The sequence below is a fragment of the Pseudopodoces humilis genome, chromosome 10, assembly GCF_049639895.1.
Source record: "Pseudopodoces humilis isolate 2021_Gansu_Grassland_sample_001 chromosome 10, ASM4963989v1, whole genome shotgun sequence".
NCBI lineage: Eukaryota > Metazoa > Chordata > Aves > Passeriformes > Paridae > Pseudopodoces > Pseudopodoces humilis.
Genome location: NC_142209.1, coordinates 9,087,103 through 9,111,922, shown reverse-complemented (window position 1 = coordinate 9,111,922; position 24,820 = coordinate 9,087,103). Strand labels below are relative to the sequence as shown.

The 24,820-nt window shown below is 37.6% G+C and overlaps 1 protein-coding gene across 7 annotated transcripts in view; it reads left to right on the top strand.

The window, feature by feature from the left end:
- Positions 1–24,820, top strand: part of KCNT2 (potassium sodium-activated channel subfamily T member 2) — a 129,080-nt gene that overhangs the window by 50,997 nt on the left and 53,263 nt on the right. For all 7 annotated transcript variants that reach the window (XM_088060345.1, XM_088060341.1, XM_014250608.2 and 4 more), the window contains 4 exons: positions 12,758–12,938; positions 15,043–15,207; positions 16,672–16,808; positions 18,631–18,694. In XM_088060345.1, coding sequence (XP_087916471.1) covers positions 12,758–12,938; positions 15,043–15,207; positions 16,672–16,808; positions 18,631–18,694 — 547 coding nt within the window. The remainder of the gene's footprint in view (positions 1–12,757; positions 12,939–15,042; positions 15,208–16,671; positions 16,809–18,630; positions 18,695–24,820) is intronic.

Below are 24,820 nucleotides of genomic sequence, written 5' to 3'. Positions count from 1 at the left end.
ATTGTCTGAAGAGCAAGGATAAATAAGGAATAACAAATAAAAATAGAATGCCATATTCCATTAAAAAACACCAAACAATTACCATATTTTAATATGTTCAATATGTATTTGAGATATGCATGTCTCCAAAATTATCAACACTTGACAAAGATTCACAGGAAAAATGCAGTCAGATAAAAGGGTTTGTCATAGGGAGCCAGGGAAGTGAACTGAGCATGCATGTGGGTTATTAGGATGTAGGTTTTTTAGTAAGCTTTCCATTGGTTTGTAAACACACGGGCTTGTAAGTAGATCCCTTGTGTGAAAATACAAATTTAACATATGTAAAAGATGTTTGTTACCTCCAGAACAAGGGTGATAAGAATAACTTCAGGAAAATAAAATGCTGGAATGAAAGTTGAGCTGGAGTGTAACCAGAGTCTACAGGATGTGAAATACTGTATGATCATACTGGCAAAATAAATCTTAGGTTTGGTTTGGTTTTGGGAGGACTTAACTAAAAGCAAGGAGGTAAAGTTCCCCTTAAAGGGTCAATTTGATATACAAAATAAGTGTTAGAATCCTCAGCCTTTCATCTCTTCCCTTACAGGAAGGCATTACATTTCACTAGCTTCATTTTGTCTTTGCAGTAAAAAGAAAAACCTGATATTCACATGCTGTCTTTGAAAATATTCTATCATTTTAGACAGTAGCAAATAGAATGCCAAGTGTAACAATGGTGAGTAGCTATGTTGAGAATGTTACTTCACCAGTCAGTAGCTGGCATTATTACTCTCAGTTCTGGGCTGAAGAATGAAATTGTCATTAGCATGCAGACTTAAAAAAATAATATCTTTCATTGACTGATTTATTAGGCTGACAAACCATTTATTTTGATTTACAAAGATTCGGTGTGGTTGTTTATGCTAACATCTTTTAACTGTATTATCAGGTGCCATCAGTTATTCTGGTTCTCCAGTGAGCAGTAACTCATTATGGAGATTTGGGATCAGCATAACTCTTCAGTGCTTTGTTCACTTTTGTTGACTGTTTCACATTCCAACTATATTTTAAGGGTGTGAAGTTTAGCAAAGTTCATATTTCTCAAATCAGAAAGTGAAGAGTTAGAAAAGTTGCTTAATATAACTTTGGCCATACAAACCGAACTTGACATCAGCCTCCAGGAGCTATTCACTCACTCTGTGTCTGTATTAAACATAATTTTTGGCGTGTTGAAAGCACATCTCAGAGGCTTTTTCAGAGATCAAGTTGTGATAGAAGATAATCTAAAAAGAAGGATTTTAATGCACTTAAAATGGTTTTTAAAATAAAAAAAAAATCAAATCTAAAATGCATTTAAAAAAAATCTATTCTGTATAGTTGGTATTCTGGTAGAAATTACTATAATGTTTAGATGGATGTTTTTTAAAGAAGTGAAGAGCAGAGGCACAGTCAGCCACAGAATGCCATACTTGGGTGATAAATACACATAAAACAGTAGTTTGTAGATCTCGACCCTTTAGGGGATAATCCGGATAAACAGCACTCTGATTGGTGAGTTCTGTATTTCCACTGGCAATTAAAACCTCATTAAAAAAAATTCAAAGTAATAAGTTAGTTGAGTTGTATTATCCTCAACCTCAGTAAAATAGCTAACTCTGTATTTACAAGGGAACTCAAATATATGCCTAAAGCTGAACATATGCTCCCATTCTTTGCACAAACACAGCTGTATTTTTTCACATTTCTGGAAATTGCACATTTCTACCATATTTAAGTGTATATTAGAGCAGAGGTGCCTGAGTCACAGCAATAAGGAACTAAAAATAATCATTAGTAAAATTAGTTCATTAGTAAAAACTAAAGAACCATGGGTTGACTTTGTAGACTGCAAAGGTAACAACAGGTATGAAATGCGATTGTCAGTTCCTTCTGGCACAGAACACTGTATGTAATGACACTGCAGAGCAAGCAGGGCGTTCACTCGTGCTGAAGGAGTAGGGGGTCATACAAGAGACAAGGCTCTTTAAAGGTACCCAATACCTTACGGTCTGCTGTAACTGCATGCATTGTTCAAAACAAAACTCTTTGTGCCATTCCATTTCAGTTACTTTCATACATGACAAGCCTTAGTCAGTTGCTGAGAATGAGCACTTAATCTGCTTTTTGGTTTAAACACAGTCCTATATTTTGCAAGTTTCTTTTCATTAGAGATGAGCAGAGGAAAAACAAGTAAATGCAACTATCTTATGCAAAGAAGTTAAAAATAAAGTTACTGATGAGAGGGCACAGCTACATATGGGCATGTACTTGCATTTACTAAAATTGGATAAATCGCTGAATATTTCAACTTGGAAGAAAACCATCAAGTCTAACTCCCTGCTCCTAACAGGTTTACCTAAAAACTAAATCATATGACTAAATGCTTTGTCCAGATTGTTCTTGAACTCTGGCAGGCTTGATGCCAGGACCACTTCCTGGGGGAGTGTGTTACACTGCCCAAACACCGTCTCAGTAAAGAAATTTAATTCTGTTTTAACTTTCCCTGTGACAAAAAGAATGATTGTGGGTCATCTTTTAACTGTACTCCTTCACTTGATCTCTTTTTGTTCACTTCACTAATATTCTAAAACTATGAAAGAAAAAAATGCACAAAATATCCAGCCAACTTTAAGGCAAATATGATATGCTTCCTCTTGAATATTCAAACTGAAAGTCTAATTTTGCAAGTTGCAGTGTGTGTGTAGTAAGAATAAAATCTTACTGAATATTCTCCATGGGATAAGCAATCAAGGGGAAAGCATGCCAGACAAAACATAGCAGAGATTATAGAATGTGCTGTCAGTCCTGGTAGGCACAGTATCTTCCTTCTTCCTCCCTGCCTTCTCTCTGGTGTTGTGATTATTAATCCCATTTTTCTGGCTGCTTGAGGAAATTCCCTTTTTCACTCATGTGTCTCCTGTTTTTTGGTCATTATAACACCACCTGTGCCCTTGCTTTAGATGATGAGCATTAGTCATGTACACTATTTTTTTTTCCCTAAACTTGCTTGTCTTTGTTAAGCAGTCAAGCCTCACATTTCAATAGGCCTGTGAGATTTTCAAGAGATCTGTGAGATCAATGTTTTTTAAAAAGAGTAATATGTATAGATCCATCTGAATTCCAGCCAAAGAAGTTACTAGACATGGAAGTTTTTCTTCGAGCAAGCACATTGTCAAAACAGGTGTTTCAAAGAAAATTTCTCTGACTTTCAGAAAACTATTTAAGTGTTGTGAGTTCCGGATTTTTCACTCAACTAAAACATTTCATTGAAATCACCAGATTTCAGTGGAAACCAGTGTTAAAAGTAGAGAGGAGCAGGAGGAAAATAATGATGATGAAATCCCAGAGCTTGCTGATCAGACTGAACAATACACAGAGAGTTCAAGGTGTCCAAGCCCTCTGGCTAGTAGCTAAAAGAATTTCTGGGTTTCCAAGCAGGAACTCAAACCATAAAGGAGTCTACCCTGTAATGCATGATAGAATATATTGCTTTTATCTCCTCACAGATTACCTCCTGTAATTTTCACCCCCTTACACAACCTCCGTTTAACACTTCCCCCCCTTTCTGGTTTTAGCAAACCTAAGCATTAAGTCTGGTGCTTAATTATATCTTTCTGACAGGCCAGTTGTTTCCTTGGTCATTGTCCAAAAGGTTGTCTCTGGCTAAGACTGTAGGTCAACAAGGAGGTGACTCTGAAGTAAAAATACCTTTCCAGAAGGAACAAAACAAGGAAAATTTATTTATGTGTCACACATTTTCAGGTGTGCTCTTGTTTTTTTAATAACAATTTGTTATGAAATAAAAGAGCCAAAGCATGCCATACGAGTATTTAAAAAAAAACCCAGGTCACATTGCAGTTTCCATACACCCCTTTGTATCTTGCACTCTGCAGTGAACTTTCTGCTCATCATGAACCTACAGACAGTGTTCTAAATGGACATACTGGATATCAGTGCAATTTTCTTGGGTCTGCCCATACAGCCACCCCTTTAAGCAGCTGTGTGAACACTTCCCTTATAAAGCAGCAGCACAGCAAATACTTCCGTTTAGCTCACTGCCCGTTGGAACTGTCTTTGCCTTAAGACTGTCATGGAATGTAGCAGCTACATTGAGGACAAACTAAACACATGCAGAAGGTTTACTTTTGTAGCCCAGATCCAGCAAACTTTGCTGGCAAACTGCAGAGCTCTTTCTGTAATTATTGGTCAGATTTTCTATTTCTAATGTTGACAGGGAGGTTACAGATCTGACAGTAACTGGTGGCCTTTGTTCTTTCCTGTACAGGTGACCTCACTGACAGAGGTACCAACACTTATAACACCTTTGCATATGAAAGGAGCTTAAATGATGTCAAATTTGTGCACATAACACCCAGAATATTGAAGGGAAACACCATGAGAACATTGACCATTGATGGGTCAGTGTTTCCACAGGGCAGCTTGAAATGCAATGTACACCACTGTCCTCATGTGATCTGACTACAGCCTTTTATCTTAAATACTCTTTCTGTATGTGCATTTTTCAGAAGGCAGGATAACAGAAAGTTTCCCATTACTCAAAGTCCGTGGAAATTTAAGCTGGAAAGGGGAAGGAAAGTATCACTTGTGAGCTTTCCAAAGGGCTTCACACCTCATGGCTGCAGCTAAAGGGGATAAGACAAGAGGCATTTGATTTGAGTCACTTGCAAGTTTTAGACCACTCTGGCCTGTATTTGTTACTGGCTTGAGTTTCACAGCAGGACAAGCACTGCAAGAAAGTTCATTCTTCCTCAATATTACTTATCTGTTATTTTCTAAGAAATTATTTTTTGTTTATGGTGTTAGCAAACATAAAATGTTGCAGCTGGAGTAAGGTAACTTGGCTTGTCCTGAAGCAGTTGTTTCAATAGCAGCAATGAGAGAAGCAAAAAGAAATTGCACTCAAAGTACAGACAGATGAAAGGCAGTCAAGGAGATGTAAAAATGGATGTAAGTGTAATGAAGATCCATGAATATCCTTAAAAATCAAATGAAAATGCAAAATCTGATGAGAGAAATTTGATTTAACAATAAAATTAAATCCACTTGTCAATAACATATTCCATGACTTAAGCTGAAAATTAACAAAAGGTTTCTGTCAGTAGCTAAGAGAATATTCTGCATGCTGGGTTAGCTTTTTCTTATGCACATTTAACAAATATTCAAATAATGAAGCTTTCAATTGTTAGTTCAATTTGACTGAGGGAGTGTGGGTGGTTTGCATAACAATGGTTAGACCCTAAGAGTGTTTCAAAACTGTTGCAAGAAACATTAAACATGATGTTCTAAAGCATAACATGCTGGGTGTATTAAATTAGAGGTTTGCATTTGGGTTTTCCAGCACCAACATGTATAATTTTTAAATATAGGTAGATTATTAAATTATTCTCCCCAAGGAACGACAGGTATAGAATGTCGCCTAATTCTGTAGCACTCTGCAGGTGAGGAGTATCTGGTTGTTAAGTAGTGACTGCATGATTCTGTTTCCTGAGTAGTTCCTGACTCCTTGTGTGAGCAGTCCAGAACCTCAGGCTCCAGTAGGCTCTTGGATGCCACAGTGTTGACACACTGAAGCTGGGCTGCCAAAATTTACTTTGTTTACTATCAAAGCTCTGGGGCAGACTGAAAGCACACACAAATACAGGTGGTCCTTTTGTCTTAGAGGCTGACATGTGGACAGATCTGTCTGTGGAAACACACTGAGCTGAAGGCTGCCCACAGAGGGACCCTCCCTGTGCAGTCTCAATGACCACAGGTCTTTAATTGCAGCTCCACTTCTTATCCCACTAAAGGTAGCAGGAGTAGGAAGGTTCTCACTCAGATTCAACAAATATTTATATGCACTTGGTAATTTCACAATACCCTATTCTGCTTAACAAGATGTTCTTCAGTCGCTGGAAGTCACATGAGTTTGTATGGGAAGAGTTTATTTTTATAAGTTGAGCTTTTGCAACCATTAGCTGCATATAATGTTCTGATCTTTGGGGAAGGAAAATGCTTTTAAAGGACACCATGGGTAAGTAATAATCATATCATCAAACACCATCATTTGGGATAAAGATAAAATCGGAATACAAACAAAAATGACCTTTCCATCTGAAGAGAAAGTCCAAATGAATTTCTGAGATGGTGGCATTGTTGTGTAAGGAAAGTAAATTCACCGTCTGTACCTAAACTTGTGTTCAAAGTCCCACAGAACTGAAAAGTTTGATTCAAAGCCTGTTGAATTAATCCAAGTCTTCCCCTTCCCTATTTTGATTCTGAAAAAAGAAAAGGCTCAAAAAAGTTGTATAAAAAGTTGTATGAAAATTAATGCTGGTCTCTGAAAACCTATCTGGAAAATAGAATTATTTATGTTGAACTGTCTGATGAAGTGGCATTAGAGTTGCAAAAATGTCTGAGGTTGTTACAACTTTTGTCCTTTAATGTTAAGAAACCACAATGTCCAGTATATGTTTTGTCCAGTCAGTGAATACCTTGCAGCTGATCTACTGCATTTGTTAGATCAGTTGTTGCCAACTAAGAACAGCAAGGGTATTTCCCTACTGATTTACTTTAAAGGCAGCATGACAACCTTATCTTTCCAGTCAGCAGTTCTCCCTCATTTCTTTCACTGTCTTGTATGCAATTAATATTTGCTATGTCCTGAAATTCAGTAATTCCTACAGATTTAAAGCCTTTTTTAGGGAATGAATGATGAAAATAGATTCTTCTCATTGTAATGCTTAAATCTGATATATTTTACATGATACATTGTACCAGATTCTGTAATATTAACCTTATGAAAATTGAACATCTACTTAAACTAGTGGGATGTTTTTTTCTATTTTGATATTGTTTATGGGAAATTGCTTTTAGAAAATAAATTAGAAAAACCCCACTGATTTTAGAAAAGACCTGAGGAAAGGCACAAGGCTTGGAAAAAATAGAAGCATTTGCTTTTTAGCAAGATAAAACCTCATCTTCAGGGCTTTTAGATGGGATTAACATTTTATTATTAGTCAGAGTATTTTGTGATTGTTGCTTCACTCTTTTACTTGCTGCAGTTCCTGCTCATCCCTTGTTCTTTTTCTTTGCCTCTTCATTATTTGTACACAAGTCAGGGTTTCTGTCAGAAAGGTTTTTAGGTCACAGGTAGGGTTATTACCTGCCTTCACATTCTGCATGTATTGTCACTCAGAAGTCAACAGACAATATTTCCATATGCATCTGATACAGGGAATGAAAAAGAAATGCACTTTAATGTCACTCCAGTTATATTAGTATTCAATCCACAGTTTGTGAAAATTGTATGTTTAATGATTATATGAAAAGTAATTCTCCACATTGAATGTGGAAATGCCTAATTTTTAATAATGTGTAATTTTAAAATATGGGACAAAACTGTATTTGGCTCTACATGATGTTCTAGAGAAGACTGAACACCCCCCACAGAGATAATGTCTGGTATGAAAAACTATTTTCCTATGTAGAAAGCAGGGTGTTCTCCAAATACAGCTTTAGTCCCAACACCACTTTCATTTCAAGGACTTCAGACTGGCACCAGCGTAATATTAACATCTTTGGCAAATAGTGAGCATCTTTTTGCCAATTCTAAGCAAGACCTCTCTACATTTATCAGACATTTATGAGATATTACATCTTCTAGAGTGAGACTGAAGAACAAACTGTTCTATAGGTATATTTTATTTTGCTGTAGAGATTGGGGAAGTTTTCTTAAGCAGTTATAGTCACTGTAGTGGTAAAATGTCTCAAATGCTTGTCTGTATTTCCTTGAAAGTCAACATGGTCCTTTTCTTTAGTATTTCACTGTATTGTACTTCACCTATGAATATTTGCTACAGTTAGTGGTCTATCAACAATTTTGTTGACTGATAGTTCATTCCAATTTTTCTCATAAGGTAATCTGATAATAGGCTCACACATTGTTAAAATAACGTGAACAGCAATTGACAGTATAGGACAATCAAATAATGAGAGTTTAATTTCTAATTTGTTCTAGCATCACCACTCTCTGGTATATGAGGAAATTGTAAAGAGTTTTAGATGTGAGAAACTACTGAGGACATTTGCTTAAGATGGATTGCTACTCTTGTGAGTTAGTTCAGGTGTAACTTCTGTACTACCAGAAGCACTGAGCCTTTGCCACAGAATCACACTGAATCTGATAAAATGAATCCATGTGGATTTCAACATATTCATTAGCTAGTCCCTTCAGCCAGCTGCTGTAAACATGGCAAAGTAATTACACAAGGTGGAGCTCAAAGTTACAGGTCCAAAGAAAACAGTGCTGGTATTTGCTGTCTAATCCTCAGCACGCAGACATCAAGAGGTTGTATGTGTAAACAGTAATTTTCTCTAAAAGTGAAAATGTGGAAATCAGATTAATTTTTCAACGCTGACAAATGAAAATATAAACTGATATCAAATAGACTTGAAGCAATTGGTTGGTTATAAATTAGGATAGCTAACATAGAGTATTTGCAAAATACTATCCAAATGGTTCTTTTTACATCTTTTTCTGTGATGTGCTTCTGCAGCATGATAAAAAACTGACTATCTCAGGGATTAGTTTACTCTGCAGTATTTATTTCTGTAGTGCATATAGAGACAGCTTATACATAACAGCATGTAGAGACAAACAGGAGTTAGTTTTGGCACACAAGATACTCATGCAAACAAAGATTCCTGGAACAAGAAAGAAAGCTTCCAGTAAAACAGAGATTGAACTCTCAAAAGTTCAAATAATACCCAAACTAAACATTACCAATCTTCAGAGATTACATGTTATTTTCTTTACTTTTTGTTTTTCAAGTGCAGTGGTAGCAGAGTGTTTGGAATCATACTTTTGTCCTCTGGATGTTTGTAATACATTTCCTGATACCACTTTTACTTCAGCAGACACTTAGTTTGGCTTTCTGTGGAGATTTTTAGAAATACTACATCTCCTCTGCATTGAGGCAATTTAGTTTTGCTGTAAGTGCCTCCCTTAGATCTACTGCGAAAAGACAGCCTTCCTAAGGCTGCTTAGGAATCCTAAAATTGGCATAGAAGGTGCTGAATTTGCCTTATGTTTAACTAGGGACTCTCTGTGTACTGATTATTACAGAGATTTATTTTCTCCACAAAAAACACAAAAAAAGTAGGTGTAACACCTACAAAAAGTAGGTGTTAGCATTGTCCTTACTGTACATTCCTTTCCTGCTTGAAATCACTTCGTTTATCCAAGGATGACTAAGTAAATTACTTATCTTCAGGAGATGAAAGAGGAAGAGGAAGCAAACAAGGAGATAAAAATATCACCAAAAATATCAAAACAGGCAAAACATGAAGCCTGAATTACTGCATTTCATTATGTCAGGAAATACAAGAAAGCAGAAAAGAACATGTGTATTTTTACATGCAGAATTTATGCTAAAAGTAATGATTAACCTTTAATTTCTGAAAAAAAACCAAAAACAAACTGATAGTATTATTCATCTAAGGAATTGGGATGTATTAAAAGATGTCAATGAGTTGCAGGGAATGGAATAACTAAGCCATTTGGACTTGGCCTCTTGGGCATCCACTGATGTTCCACTGCACTCTCTCTGCAGTGTAATCAGGTAATTCCCAGACAGGTGGGAATGTACTATCAATGCTGAGTAACATTTCTCTAAAGGCATTATTGGTCAGCTGGAAGTGTAATATTCTTGGGCGAGTAGTCACAGAGGTAATATTTTATTTTTTAATTAGACTCCCACAGAGATGTCTCTTTGAAAATCAGATTTTTCTGCAGTTTGGTGCTCTCTGGCTCCAATAAAGACAAACAGCAGAGCAACAAAACATCCAGACCTGGTAACCTGATTTTGGATTTATCATTCCCTTATATGCAGGGTAAGGGCTTCAAGGTACAGTTTGGTAGAACTGCAAATGAGGTGCAAATAATTTCAAGGAAAGAAATCAATTTGATCAACAAGTTGTTAAAGGAGCTGAATTTCTTCTTCAAAAAAGAAGCAGCTCCCTTGTCGTACTGACTTAATTATTGTTAACTAAATGTGGGAAGCTCTGGCTCACACCCAGTAAGTTCAATGAGAAACATCAAAAATCCACAACAATTTGGATCAGGCACATTATTTCGATGGCTTCAAGGAACAGGAATACATAAAACTGTAATGGGGTAGAACTGATAAAATGAAATCTTGATCTCACTAAATTCAATGGGAATTCTGCTGTTCACTTAGAAGAGGCTGAAATGGTTCATAGTATATGACCTTATTTCAATTCAGCTAAAGTATGATTGGGTGGGCTGGCTATGGAAATCACAACAACAACAACAATAATAATTCAAGACCTGAGTTTTCCTATCATCAAGCTATTAAAAAAATGTTAAGGTTTTGCAAAAAGACCAAGAAATAAACAATTCTAATTCCTCAAAAATTAGAAAAAAACAGCCTGACAGTCCCAAATTTTTGTATTTTAATCCATCCTGTCAGATACAAGGAGTAAAACTGAGCCTTTTGCATTTACAAACACCAAGCAACTTCACAGGCATGAGCACCAGAAAAAATACATTTCTACCAATGATAGGCTCATGCATAATGGTTCAATACAACCTCATCTACGGATATTTAATCTGCCAAGGGCAGTGGTGTAACAGTCCTCTTACAAGGGAACCATATCCCTGGCTCAGTGTAATTTTTGCTTTCCTGGCCCTTATGAGCTTAATTCCTGAAGTCAAGGTTATGTGTTTATGTGTTTCTGGGATATATCCACAAAAGGGGACTAGAGAGAAGAAAATGCATACAAGTAATTAGTAGTAATAAAAATAAAGAATTAAAAATCCATCTCCATTTTGCTTTTAAAATTACATGTAACTTATGTGAATATTGATATTAAAATAGCTTATTTTTTCATGCTTCAGTCCTTTTACAATATCCTTTATTATTTCATATTAAAACTAGAAAAGGCTTTAGCTGAGAAGCTTCCTTGTCTGAGACCAAGAGAAAGCTTCATTAGCATAATTACTTGCAGTCCTTCTGTTAGCATTTTCAGGGACAAAAATATAATTATCCTTTTACTAAAAAGGAAAACCAAAAAAACAAACAAAAAATAAAAACAAAAAAACAAAGCCCCCAGAAATCCCAGAACCAAAAAAAAAACCCAGAAGTGAAAGTGTGAACATAGTGAAATAATGGAAGATCTGGATTACAACTCCAGTGAAAAATGTGGGATGAACTCGATAGGAATATAAATATCAGTTCTGACTGAAGCATGAAACTTAGGCAAACAACAGGGAAAAACCCCCACCCTTTATAGAACATTTTGATATGTGTGAAAACTACAAATGCTAGAACTGTGAAAAGGAAACTGGGAATTTGATCCATATGTTCTGGAAATGCCACTGCCCACAGCTAAATTATATTTGGAGAACAGAACAGAGAACAGAAGAACTGCTAGCACTGTTATAAACATAGGGTCTCCCTGGTGGTGCAAAGGTCTTCCCATGGCAGATATTAATGAAGGACTCTAACCATCTGGATACCATACATGAAGAAATAATTATTAGTATGTTCTAGATTAATTACTGAGGAATACAGTATGACTTGTTAATTATTTATCTGTTTCTCTGAGGAAAAATCATCCTGCTAGCTCCAAGGGGAAAAAGCACTATTTGGGGTGGTTCACACATTGGGGGTTTTTTTTGTTGTTTTTTTTTTTTAATAGGTGAATGTAATTTAAAAGCCTGAACTGATCTAAGTAATTCTACTGTCTCAAAGGAGATCACATTTAAGCTTTGGAAACTCTTTGTTCTGGTATATATTTACACAGTGAAACATTTTTGTAATCTGATATTTCAACAATTTTGAAATAGCAGGATGACCTGTGGAGAGATTCTGTTAGAGCTTCTCAAAACCAAAAGAGCATCATGCTGATTCCAAGAAAAATAATTACCAGTTAACTTGGGCTGTCATTTACTTCTTCTCAGGAATGTGTGACTGAAAGGGGTGAACTCCACTTGGTCTGCTATTACAGACCCAGCCAAGCCCCGTACTTCTACTCTGTACTTTTAGTGATCAGAATCTTACCAATTGCCAGCTTCCACTTCCTACGTGAAGGCTGACCCTGGATGCTCTTTCCTCTGATAATTCAGTAGTCTGCAGTTCTCACATTCATTTTATTCTAGACAGTCAGTACCCATTTGTACCAACAGAAACCTCCCAATATGCAACATGTGCTCTCAATAAGTGGTTCACATCAGTAACTTTCACTGCAGAAAGGGCCAGAGACCAACATAGAGATTGATTTAAAGAAAGATGTATGTGCAGTTTTCTTGGCCACAGCAGCAAACCCACCCTGAAAAAGTTTAAACATATCTATAAAAAATGTTGAATGGTGGCAGCGCTATACCATCTGTTTTGTTCTCGTTTAGAAAGGAGTTGCATCAATCCACTATGTTCTATATGCCGCCTCTCCTTCACAATAGCCATTAAGCAGAACCTAGCAACAGTTGTGCCTATCATATTATAATAATCAAAAATATGTTTATTTTATTACAAATGACATTTTAAAATTGTAACAATATAGCACTTCTAGTTTGATACTAATTTTTACTTTTCTTTAAAAAAATGTCTTTGCTAAGCAACTTATGAATTCTGAAAATAGTTCTCTGCACGTATAATCATCAAGCTTGAACAGTTTTTATTTTTCATGTCTTTATTCATTTTTTTTTACGTAGTATTTGTGGAATTCAGCATCTGGAACGAGCAGGAAACAGGTTGACTCTCTTTGACTCCCTTTATTTCTGCATAGTGACATTTTCCACTGTGGGCTTTGGGGATGTTACACCCAAGATATGGCCTTCAAAGCTGCTTGTTGTCATTATGATCTGTGTTGCTCTTGTGGTGTTGCCCATACAGGTAAATGTGGATTTTTTTTCTCTTTAGAATTGTTTTTGAAACAAAGGAACAATAATTGAAATAATTTATTGTTACTATTATTATTGCACAGAAAATGTCAGAAAAAAGAACCGTCTGTCTCTCCTATTGTGGTTTACTTTTCCTTTTTCCTGTATATTCTCCTATACTGTAGATTTATAAAAAACAGAGCACTGATAGTAGTTTTCAAGTGCTGATAAAAGTTTCCTGTGCCAGTCATGTACCACAGAGGCCTTCCGTTATCTCGAGATACAGGTTTGTTATTAATGGAGCAATTACAAAAAACCCCCACAACAGTAGCCAGCACTTTCTTTATGAGTACAGCTTTTCCTCTGCTCTCCGTGTTTCTAATCTTGGTTCTCTCCACTTCCTCTCTTACTCTTACAGCTCAGTGCTAACTTGAAAAAATTTCATTAAATCTGCAACTCAAGCAAATTGGGCTCACAGCTGTGTATGGAACACATGCACACAGAGCCAGCAGCACAGTTTGGAAATTTTCATGCCTGCCTAAGTTTAGGACTTCTAACAGTTTCAACAGGGAAGGAACAATTTATGAAAATCCAAGTATTTCAAGGAGTCAGTCAGCTTTATTAAATTTGTCCCAAGTGTTTTCCAGCTCATTAGGTGAGGCTGGATGAGAAAAACCCCAAGGTTGCATGGGAAACCCTGCCAAGATGTTCACTGTTCCTCACGTGGTGATTACCCAGCCCTTGTGCCAGAAAAAGAGGATGTGGGGAGACACTCTGCATTTTTATCAGAGCTTACAGTAGACCTGCTAGACCATGAAGCTCCAAAGTTTCTCACACAGCCATAGTTTCCAGACTCTGCTTCTTTGGCAGAGAACTAAAGTTCAGTGTGGGCAGGCAACACACAAGCCCTGGGAGGGTGGAAGCTTAAGCTTTTAGCATTCATTTTCTTTAAGTTATTTAACACTCTAATTAAATATTGAATATATGTATTCATAGCAGTATGCACTAAAACAATTATATTCTCACTCAGTGAAAAATCAGTAAAAATTCTATTGATTTCTAGTAAAATTCTACTGAAAACTAAAATGTGCTGTGTTTAAGAAATTTGGAATTTCCTAGGAGATAGAAATTTCATCTTTAAGGTAGTTCTGATACATACTTCAGGCCCACAAGTTCCACTGGAGCAGGAAATAACCTAGAATCTACTGGAATTTCACATAAATTTACCTATTATTAGCTGCTTTATTTTATACCTTTGTAGTGATAATGGGGCTTCATATAGTTTTCCATACACATAATGGAGTGGGAGGCAGTCTCTCCTGAGCTTTTGCCCTGCAGTGAAATGAAATCAGTTGCTACTCATGATCCAGCTTCTCCATCAGTGGAATGTGGACGAGAAAAAGATGCTGTCAGACAGCTATACAGTTAAATTGAGCTCAGTATTAAACGTGTTACAAGAAGCTTTGAACTGGTATTTCTATGTTTTTTTACAGACTGTTACAGTATCCTCATAGGTCTGGAGGATTCAGAGTAGTAATATTTGTTGTTAACCTGCATATATTGTTCAGCTGACAAAGGCAAACTTGCTGTATTAGCAGCTGCTGTGTATTTCGGTTGTATCTAAAATTATAAGGCAGATAAGAGAGTTTACAGAACATCACCCTCAGAACATTATAAAATCTGTGGGAAGAGTTACTGCCCAAACTAAGAAAAAATGGTGCCTCTCTCCCAGTATATTCACAGTATGTGTGTGAAAACTTAACATTTCATACGAGGAAAGCAATTATGTCACAGTACTAGAAAAAGAGAGCTTGGGCATAAAATTCTTAAAGGAATAAGGTACCAGCCTTCATTCTTTTCTAAACTTCTGTGATTTAGTATATTCTCGTGGTATTTTAATGTATTTTCACTGCTGTTTGTGTGTGTTAGATTATGGCACTATTGCTGTGGTTTGTGATCACCTAATTAGACAAAGCTTTACAAAGAAAAAGATATTGTGGGCTAAAGGCAGCTTTTCCTAGAGGCATGAGATGAATGATAGAGCATTGCCAAGTCATTATAGAGCTGTAGCGCTCACTACTGGTCTCTGTTTCACTGACAGTCAGCATCTCTTGCAGTTTGAACAGCTGGCATATTTGTGGATGGAGAGGCAAAAGTCTGGAGGAAATTACAGTCGATACAGAGCTCAGACAGAAAAACATGTTGTGCTGTGTGTGAGCTCTCTGAAGATTGACTTACTCATGGATTTCTTAAACGAATTCTATGCCCACCCCAGACTGCAGGTACTGAGAATGGGGAAAAAAAGGAAAAAGAAACACAAAACACTGTTTGTTTGTTGTTTTGTTTTGTTTTTTTCATTTTTGTTTTTTTTTAAAGAAAAGTTTCTGAAATGGTTTTTCATTCATAAACCTGATTTTGGGAATAGATAGGTGAACTAGGGGTTTGTATCTGCAATGAGAAGCTGAAATACAGAGTTTGGAGGCATTTTAAACTGAGATATTAAGATGAATTGACTAAATAGGTAGAATTAATGTCTTGTTGAATTATGCTAGTCTTTTTAGAAACAGATTTTAGAACAATTTAGAACCATGCAAATTCCTTAGATTCTACCCTAAAACAGAAAATAAATGAAAGCTTTATTTTTATATATTTCCAATTTATTTTTCCCATTGTTTTGTGACTGGATACAAAAATCCTCACAAGTAAAAACATCCATTGGTTTTCACATTTTGCTTTGTTTTTTGCCAGTGTTAGGAATCACAGAATGGATCAGGTTGGAAGAGGATCATTTGGTCCAACCTCCCTGAAGAAGCAGGGTCATCCTAGAGCAAATTGCACAGGATTGCAAAGATTAGATCCTCTTAGTATCGTGGAAATTAAGAAATAAATACATGTACTTTAAAGGACAAAGACCTTGACAGAATATACATATTTTGTTAGTGTACACATATTCCCTAGGTAATGCAAACTTGTCATATGCCTTATTAGGAACATCTAGAAGCTTATTTCCATGAGAATATCAATTTGGATATATTATCATTGCCTTTGCTATAGACTCTCCCTTTTAGTAAACCTTCTCTATGTCTTTTACTAAGTTACCTGTGGTATCATGCTTCATTAACTACTGCAAGAATTACAAAAATACAATCCTTAAAAGGCTGAGCAGCAATTTGCCAAATCCCAAATCCCAGATATTCCCCAAAACAATTAGCTAGTAAGAGGCATAAGCAATTGCACAAAGAAATCCAGTTCTTTATAGATACAAAACCAAATTGAAGCACAACATTTAGTTAACTAAGTTGAAGAATGAGTCAGGCTCTGTGATACACTAGAGACAAAGAAGAGAAGCCCTAACATTACACATTCTATGCGCTGAGAAGCTGAAGGATAACCTGGTGCACTGCCTCTAATGTGATTTTGCTTTCTGCAAAAATCTCTGTGTTGCAGAAAGGAAGATCTCTATGACCAGCCTGGCCTAAGCTTTCACTCTCCTCTTCCATATTCCATTTATCCCAGCTTTTCACTGGTGTACTTACGGATCCTTCAAAACATCCTTACTTCTCCTTTTCCAAGTAGCACAGGAAGCAGTTTGAATTGGCCCATGAATGTGAAGGAAAAAAAATTGAGGAAATAAACTCTGTCTATCAGAGTCTAATCTGAGACATTTTTGACATCCCAAGTCATTGTCAACTCATTCTCCAGAAACAATAACCATGATTATTTCCCCTTTTTTTCTATTTTGACAGGACTATTATGTGGTTATTTTGTGTCCTACGGAGATGGATGCTCAGGTCCGAAGGGTGTTACAAATCCCAATGTGGTCCCAAAGAGTTATCTACCTGCAAGGCTCAGCACTAAAAGATCAAGACCTGTTGAGAGCTAAGTAGGCAAATATTGACCGTTCTTTTTTATTTTTTTATTCACTCATACTGTTTGATCAATAAGTTTAACAAGCAACAAAAGCTGTGCTTGAAGGAAACTCATGTTAATTTGGAAGGTGAAGCAAAGCTCTTTGATAGAATTTGTTTTTCTTAATATCTGAAATTTTGAACTCATCGTAGAGTTTTGTTTTCTTAAGTTCAGCCTGGTAACATTAAGCAACTATTTTGCTGTACATATGTGAACTCCTCAGGGCCCTCCTCTTACCACATACTTCTACCACTTCTAGGAGATGCTCCCTGCTAATTATGAATGAATGACATTTATCAAAACACATCAGTCAAGCACAGTTCCTCACACACTCCTCCACCCAATCAGTTGAGCTGCAAAAGATTTCACAGTGGAATTTATGTAGAAGGATGATCTCTCTAAAGTCTACAAAGAGAGGGAAAGGATTCTTAGCAAATAAATTATTTAACTCATCTGCATTGCTCTGTGTTGAAGATAACTAAAATGAAGCCGATAACTGTCTGGCTATTTGTGTCATTCTTTATCTGAGGGGAGTTATTTCCAAGAATCTCATTTGTGAGAAGCTTCATGAGCAGTGTTATCTTCTCAGGCTTCTGCCATGGAAAAAACAACTAGTTCTATCGCTGTTTGAAAAGGCAAGAAAGCTTTTTTAAGGATTAGAAATTTCTTATGGAGAGATCCTTTTTCTTTTTTTTTTTTTCCTTTTTGCATTCTTGCTGATTTCAAGAAGGAATTCATGTGTGGATTTAGCTGACATTTGTTCTGCACATCATAAGAATTAAAACTAGGCTGTTCCCTAAATATAATCTTGAATTTTACTTATAATAACCTGGAGGAAGTCAGCTGTGGAACTGTGGTTTTTCCTGCAGAACATGTAATTGAATATACCTGTCACGGAATAATTTTCAGCCTCTCCTGAGGGAAGAAGCATAGTGGGAATTTAATAGAATATTTGATACAAAATATAACCCAATATTCAATACGTTTGGTGTATTTCTTTTTAATGAGAACACAATGTACTGAGGAGATAATAAGGCACATTATAAAATTATTCTAATAAATAAAGTAATGGTTACCAACAAAAACAAAATAACCAAGAAAGGTCTCATTATCAAAATTTATCCATGTATTATATGTGAAACTAATGTCAAAATTACATGATAGAGATCACACCAAAAAGTAAAAGAATACCAAATTAGGATGACTGCATCAGTAGTGAATAGCCAATTAACAAAAGATTGCATTTTTGCAAAAAAATCTCATCTAATTTAACTGAATTTTCTTTCCTATAACTTTGGTAAAGACCCTATCTTCCCTGTACTGCTCCCATGCTTAGTTGAAATTACTCAGCGAGCTCCCATGATTTCTTCCTAATCACACACCATGAACTGGAAATTGTTCATTTAATGTATATATACACAGAAAAGACTGTTATTTTTCCTAAACACATTATTCTTGTGCATCTACCTAACTTTCTGCTCTCACTAGGCAAAACAAGTCTATTATCTGCCCCCTCTTGTTCATTCTTACCAGTAATAACTTGTGCATATTGCAGTCTTACACACCAGGCAGACTGGTGCTATTTATTCACCTTCTATACTCATGGCAGATAAATACTTTACAAATTAAGTTTGAGGGTACTCTGCTTTTACTACTTTGGCACAGCTTTTACCAGGGTAAGAAATGAGAACAGACTCAACTTTGTGTTACATTTCTCTGTTCAAGACTCTGACTGAGAGACACAAGTCCAGTGAGTACCTGCTTTGGGTGTGACAGGTTTGTTTCCTCTCTTCCAGGATGGACAATGCTGAAGCCTGTTTCATCCTGAGCAGCCGCTGTGAGGTGGACAGGACAGCAGCTGTAAGTTGGGGAGGGAGAAATAAGAGGAATTACAGGTTTTACTGCCTTTACTCCCCCTCAATTATTTTTTATGCAACAAGGGCAGAAAGCATAAAAATACTCTCATAGTACCTTGCAGATACATTGATAATAGGTCGTTAATCTCTTCCAAGAATGGCATTCTGTCAATATTCAAAGTACCTGAACTGCTCTAGATATTCAATTTAATCACTTATATTTATTAAATCAGAAAAGAGACAGGTATCAACTGATTGGTATATTCAGAACTAATGAAGTAAAGCCCAAATTCAACTTTATAAGTAAGTTTGTGACTAATACAAGTAACCAATATATATGAGACTATTTGACCATTTTTCATATTGGCCAATTTTAAAAATTAAAAATTGCAAGGTTCTTTAAATAAGTTTCTATGGGTTTGCCCATGCTGGTAATTATTTGCAGTAAGGTAAGTTACTGTCCATGAAGGAACACTGCTAATACAAACCTCTGTGCAGTGCATCTGTGATAAAAGAATAAAACTGTATGAATATACATATATGTATAGAACTCTTCCAGCTAATAAAATTATGTACTGATTACAAATATCCAGACAAAAAGGCCACTGAGGATGGATTTATGAACATAACTTAATAACTTTCACCATGTGCACTACAATAAATTATTGCGGTCTTGCCTCATTCAGTTCAATCTTGAACTCCAAAGGGGTTCAGTATTAATCTGACTATCCCTGAAGATGCTTACAAATTGCCTAACAAGACAGAACCAGTATTTATAAGGAATTATGTTTTAAGCAATCTCAGCTAGAAATACTGTTTTGGTGCCACATTGTAAGAAATAGCAACCACAGAATCACAAGGTTGGAAGAGACCTTCAGGATCATTGAGTCCAACCCATTCCCTAACCTCAGCTAGACTATGGCACTGAGCATCACATCCAGTTTTTTTTAAACACATCCAGGGATGGTGACTCTACCACCTCCCCAGGCAGACCATTCCAGTACTTTATCACCCTTTCTGTAAAAAAGTTTTTCCTAATATCCAACCTAAATTTTCTTTGGTGCAGTTTAAAGCTGTGTCCTCTCATTCTGTCAATTGTTACCTGGAGAAAGAGACCATCCCCCACCTGACTACAGCCACCTTTCAGGGAGTTGTAGAGAGTGATGAGGTCACCTCTGAGTCTCCTTTTCTCCAGCCTAAACAACCCCAGCTCCCTCAGTCCTTCCTCACAGGGTTTGTGTTCCCAGCCCCTCACCAGCCTCGTTGCCCTCTCTGGATGCGCTCAAGCGTCTCAACGTCCTTCCCAAACTGAGGGCCCAGAACTGGACACAGAACTCAGGTGTGGCCTCACCAGTGCCAAGTACAAGGAAAGAATGACCTCCCTGCTCCTGCTGGCCACACTATTCCTGATCCAGGCCAGGATGCCACTGGCCTTCTTGGCCCCCAGGGCACACTGCTGGCTCATGTCCAGCTGCTGTCACCAGCACCCCCAGGTCCCTTTCTGCCTGTCCAGCCACACCATCCCCAGCCTGTAGCGCTGCAGGGGTTGTTGTGGCCAAAATGCAGGGCTCAGCACTTGGACTTATTAAACTTCATCTTATTGGACTCTGCCCATGCATCCAACCATTCCAGGTCTCTCTGCAGAGCCCTCCTAACCTCCAACAGATCAACACATGCTCCCAGCTTAGTGTCCTCTGCAAATTTACTAATGAAGGACTCAATACCTTCATCCATGTCATCAATAAAAATATTGAACAGGATCACTTGTGACTGGCTGCCAGCTGGATGTAGCCCCACTCAACACCACTCTCTGGGCCCGGCCATCCAGCCAGTTCTTAACCCAGCAAAGTGTGCTCCTGTCCAAGCCATGGGCTGCAGCTTTTCCAGGAGTTTACTGTGGGAGACAGTGTCAGAGGCCTTGCTGAAGTCCAAGTAGACAACATCAACAGCCTTTTGAGCATCCACCAGGCAGGTCACCTGGTCATAAAAGGAGATCAGGTTGGTCAAACATGACCTACCCCTCTTAAACCCATGCTGGCTGGGTCTGATACCCTGGCCATCCTGTACATCCTGCATGATGACACTCAGTATAAACTGCTGGATACTGAGGTCAGGCTAACTGCCCTATAATTTCCAGGATCCTCCTTCCCACCCTTTTTGTGAATGGGTGTCACATTGGCCAGCTTCCAGTCATCTGGAACCTCACCAGTGAGCCAGGACTGCTGGTAAATGATGGAGGGCAGCTTCACAAGCTCATCTGCCAGCTCCCTCATCACCCTGGGATGGATCCCATCTGCTCCCATAGATTTATAAACATCCAAGTCGCTCAGCAGTTCTCTGACTGCCTCCTCTTGGATAACGGGGGGACCATTCTGCTCCCTGCCACCATCTACCAACCCAGGAGGACAGTTGTCCTGAAGGCAAGCTGCTTTCCTACTAAAGACTGATGCAAAGAAGGCATTAAGCACTTCTGCTTTCTCCTCTTCTGCAGTTACTAAGTTCCCTTCTGCATCCAGTACATAACAAAGGTTGGTCTTACCCTTCCTTTTACCATTAACATATTTGTAAAAACGTTTTTTATTATCCTTTACAAAAGTTGCCAAATTAAGTTTGAACTGAGCTTTGGCCTTCCTAAATTTTTTCCTATATGCCCTAGCAACTCCCTTAAATACTTCTTGAGAGACCTGACCCTCCTTCCAAAGGTGAGACATCCTCTTTTTATTCCTAAGTTCCTTTAAAACCTCATTGCCTATCCAGGCTGGATGTTTGCCTCATTGACTCATCTTTTGGCACCCAGGAACAGTCTGTTCCTGTACCTTCAAGATCTCTGTTTTGAAGCATGGCCACCTTTCCTGGACTCCTTTGTTTTCAAGGGCTGCTTCCCAAGGAACTCTCTGAAAAAGCTTCCTAAATAGGCCAAAGTCTGCCCTCTGGAAGTCTAATGTTAAAGTCTTATTGATGTTCCTCCTGATTTCACCAAATATCAAGAACTCTGTAATTTCATGATCACTGTGCCCCAAGCGGCCTCCAACCACCACATCTCCCACCAGCCTATCTCTATTTGCAAACAACAGATCTAACATAACCCCTCCCCTGGTGGGCTCACTCACCAGCTATAACAAAAAGTTGTCCTTCACACAGTCTAGAAACTTCCTGGACTGCCTCTTTTCTGTTGTATTAAGTTCCCAGCAGATGTCTGGCAGGTTGAAGTCACCTACAAGAACAAGGGCTGGTGATCCTGAGACATTCTCCAGCTGTTTATAGAATAAGTTGTCCATTACCTCTTCCTGGCTGGGTAGACAATAACAAACTCCCTAGTGGGATGTCAGCCTTGTTGGTCTTCCCCTTAATTCTTACCCATAGATATTCAACTTCATTGTCATTAGTTTCAATACCCATGGCATCAAAAATCTCCCTAATACAAAGAGCCACCCCTCCATCTCTTCTCTTTCTCCTGTCTCTTCTGAAGACCTTCTAGCCATCCATTGCAGCACTCCAGTTATGAGTTGTCTCCCATGTTTCTGTGAAGGCAACTACATCATAGCTTTTCTGCTTTACCATGGCTTCCAGCTCATCTTGCTTGTTACTTATGCTGTGTGCATTAGTGTACATGCACTTCAGAATTAATTTTCTGAATGTTGAAAACAGATACAGTAAAAAATTAGGAATGAAATCTTTGTACTATATCTGTAGCATTACTTAATATATTCTCTATCACTTATTACTTTGTCTGCCATCAGAACTTAGTTAAAAGATGTTAGCTAAAGATCCTGTTCTGGACCCATCCCTTTCAGAAAGTCACTGAGCTCCCTGAGAAATATACCTGTGCTCCTACTATAGCATTTAAACTTACTAAGCTAAGGATTTTGAATTTGATTCATCAGCAATGTCCTGAAAACACAGCAGTGAAATCCACTGAACTGGCATTAAGAGTAGTCAAGCAAGGCAGACCTACTGCTTAGAAGTGTCAGAGGGTCTGGAGTATTCAAAGGTAAGTACAAGCAAGAGTTCTTGCAAATACCTGGAAAAATACCTGTAACTTCTAGGAGACTGAAAAAATCCAAAATAGCCCAAGTGTCTTATCTAAATCAGCCATGAATTCAGAATAAATCAGCTACAACATCTCATTTCACAAAATGTACTTGAGAGTTGCACAGTGGTTACAAATGAGAAATCCCATAAAATCAGAGCATGTGATTTACACTGCACTGGGAAGGTTTATGTAGCATTAAGGACAGCAACACCACCAGTCAGCTGTTCATCTCTGCTCATAAGTGCTTCAGAATTTATGCAAAGAAAATATAACTTTCAGCTCTGCTGGACTGTGCTGCAGGGCAGGCAGTGGACTCTGCATGGAGCTCCCAGAGTTCCTATTCATTGTAGCCAGAACGGTGCAGGTTTGGTTCTGGAACCATGGCCTACTGCAGTTCTTCCTTTCTGCTCTCAGGAAACATCAAAGGGGTACCTGGCACACTTCAGCTGCCACTACAGACTTTTATCAAATCTCATTTCTTTTTGTACCTGGAGCACACAAACAGGCACATCTCACCAATGACGCTCTCCTGGTACCTTCCCTTGGGCCACAATATCTCAGGGTCAGTGGGATCTGAAGTTTTTAAACAAGGTGTCATCTCTCTGCCTTGTTTTCTCTCTTGCTGTCAGCTTGCCTTTTCACAGGGAATGCACTTATTTATACTGCAAGTAGAAAATTCTTAATTTTTTAAAAAGCTATTTTATATTACTGCCCCCTAGAGATGTGAAATGAAATATATTGAATTTCCTACACTGCTCCAGCCTCATGTTAATATACATAAGGTTCGTTTGTCACTGGGCTGAAGGAAGTTCAGCTGTCATCTCAGTATCAATCTTTATAAGTACCACTGATTTTCCACCCTGCTGTTGATAAGATGACAAACTGCTAAAAGAGCCTTGGATCCTCTCCTATGAGTGACAGCTGTCAAAATAAAAGGAAGAGATTCCTGACCAGAACAGGTGTTGTTACTCGAGTGATTTTTTAAAGCCCATGAGTGGTTTTACCCCCCCAGCTACAATTCTCAAGCAGAGGGTTTACTCATTTGCCATGGGTACCCTTGGCTGTTCATTGCTTGCTATTTTGTTAGTTAGTAACTTCTAGTGACAACAATTCGGCTATTGCTGACAGCTTTCTTCTGAGGCTTTCTGAAAATTCAGAGATGGTCCAATTCAAGCTTGCACCTTTTTTTTCCCCCTTTCATTAATCAAATTGTGTGACTCTGCTGTACTGGTAATCTAAATTACACTGCCTTAATGGCGTCACAATATGGTTGCAAACATAGCAGGCTATAACTAATTTATCAAGTTATGTACAGCAATAAAGAGATTCAGTTAACAGAACTACTTTAAAATACATATTAAATGCATTTCCTTGAGTTCTTATGATTTAAATACACTGTAAAACTTCCAGCTTTTCATACATGTACTTAAATATCACCTCTATATTAATCACCATTTGTATCTGTGGTAATTTTTTGATCACTGGCTGTAGTTCATTGTGTGGAGATCAGATGGAAGAGAATATATTTTTTCTCTCACCTTCCAAAGAAATATTTAATAATGGGAACAGAAGCATAATTTTGTTTCAGTTACCTCTGTTTGTTGTGTGTAAATATATACCATATATTGGGAGAAGGGTGAACGTTTTTTAAAGTGATTACAATCTAGCATAGAAATTGCCACATTTTTAAAACAGAGAGCCACAATTCTGTAGGAAGACACTGAATCTAAGAAATCAATTAAGGCTACATGTGTTTTTCTTTCTCTGCCCTGGAGTGCTTCTTCAGAGTGGAAGTCAGGAAAATAACTGAGCAAAAAACATAGGAACCAAATAACCAACTTTTGTACACAAACACATGGATATACCAAGTGGGAAGAGAAAAAAAGAAACAATAATGCAAATTTATTAGATTAATTTAGATTAGACTAATGCATACCACTAAGTTGATCTTATGATCTTTAGGGCATTTCAGTACCCATTTTATATATATGTATCTTTTACATATTTGTGGACTGCTGGTTCAAAGATGAACTAGAAAATGGAAAGCAAGCCATATTTTGCAGTGTTAAAACTGCCAATGTGCCAAATAATCAAGAC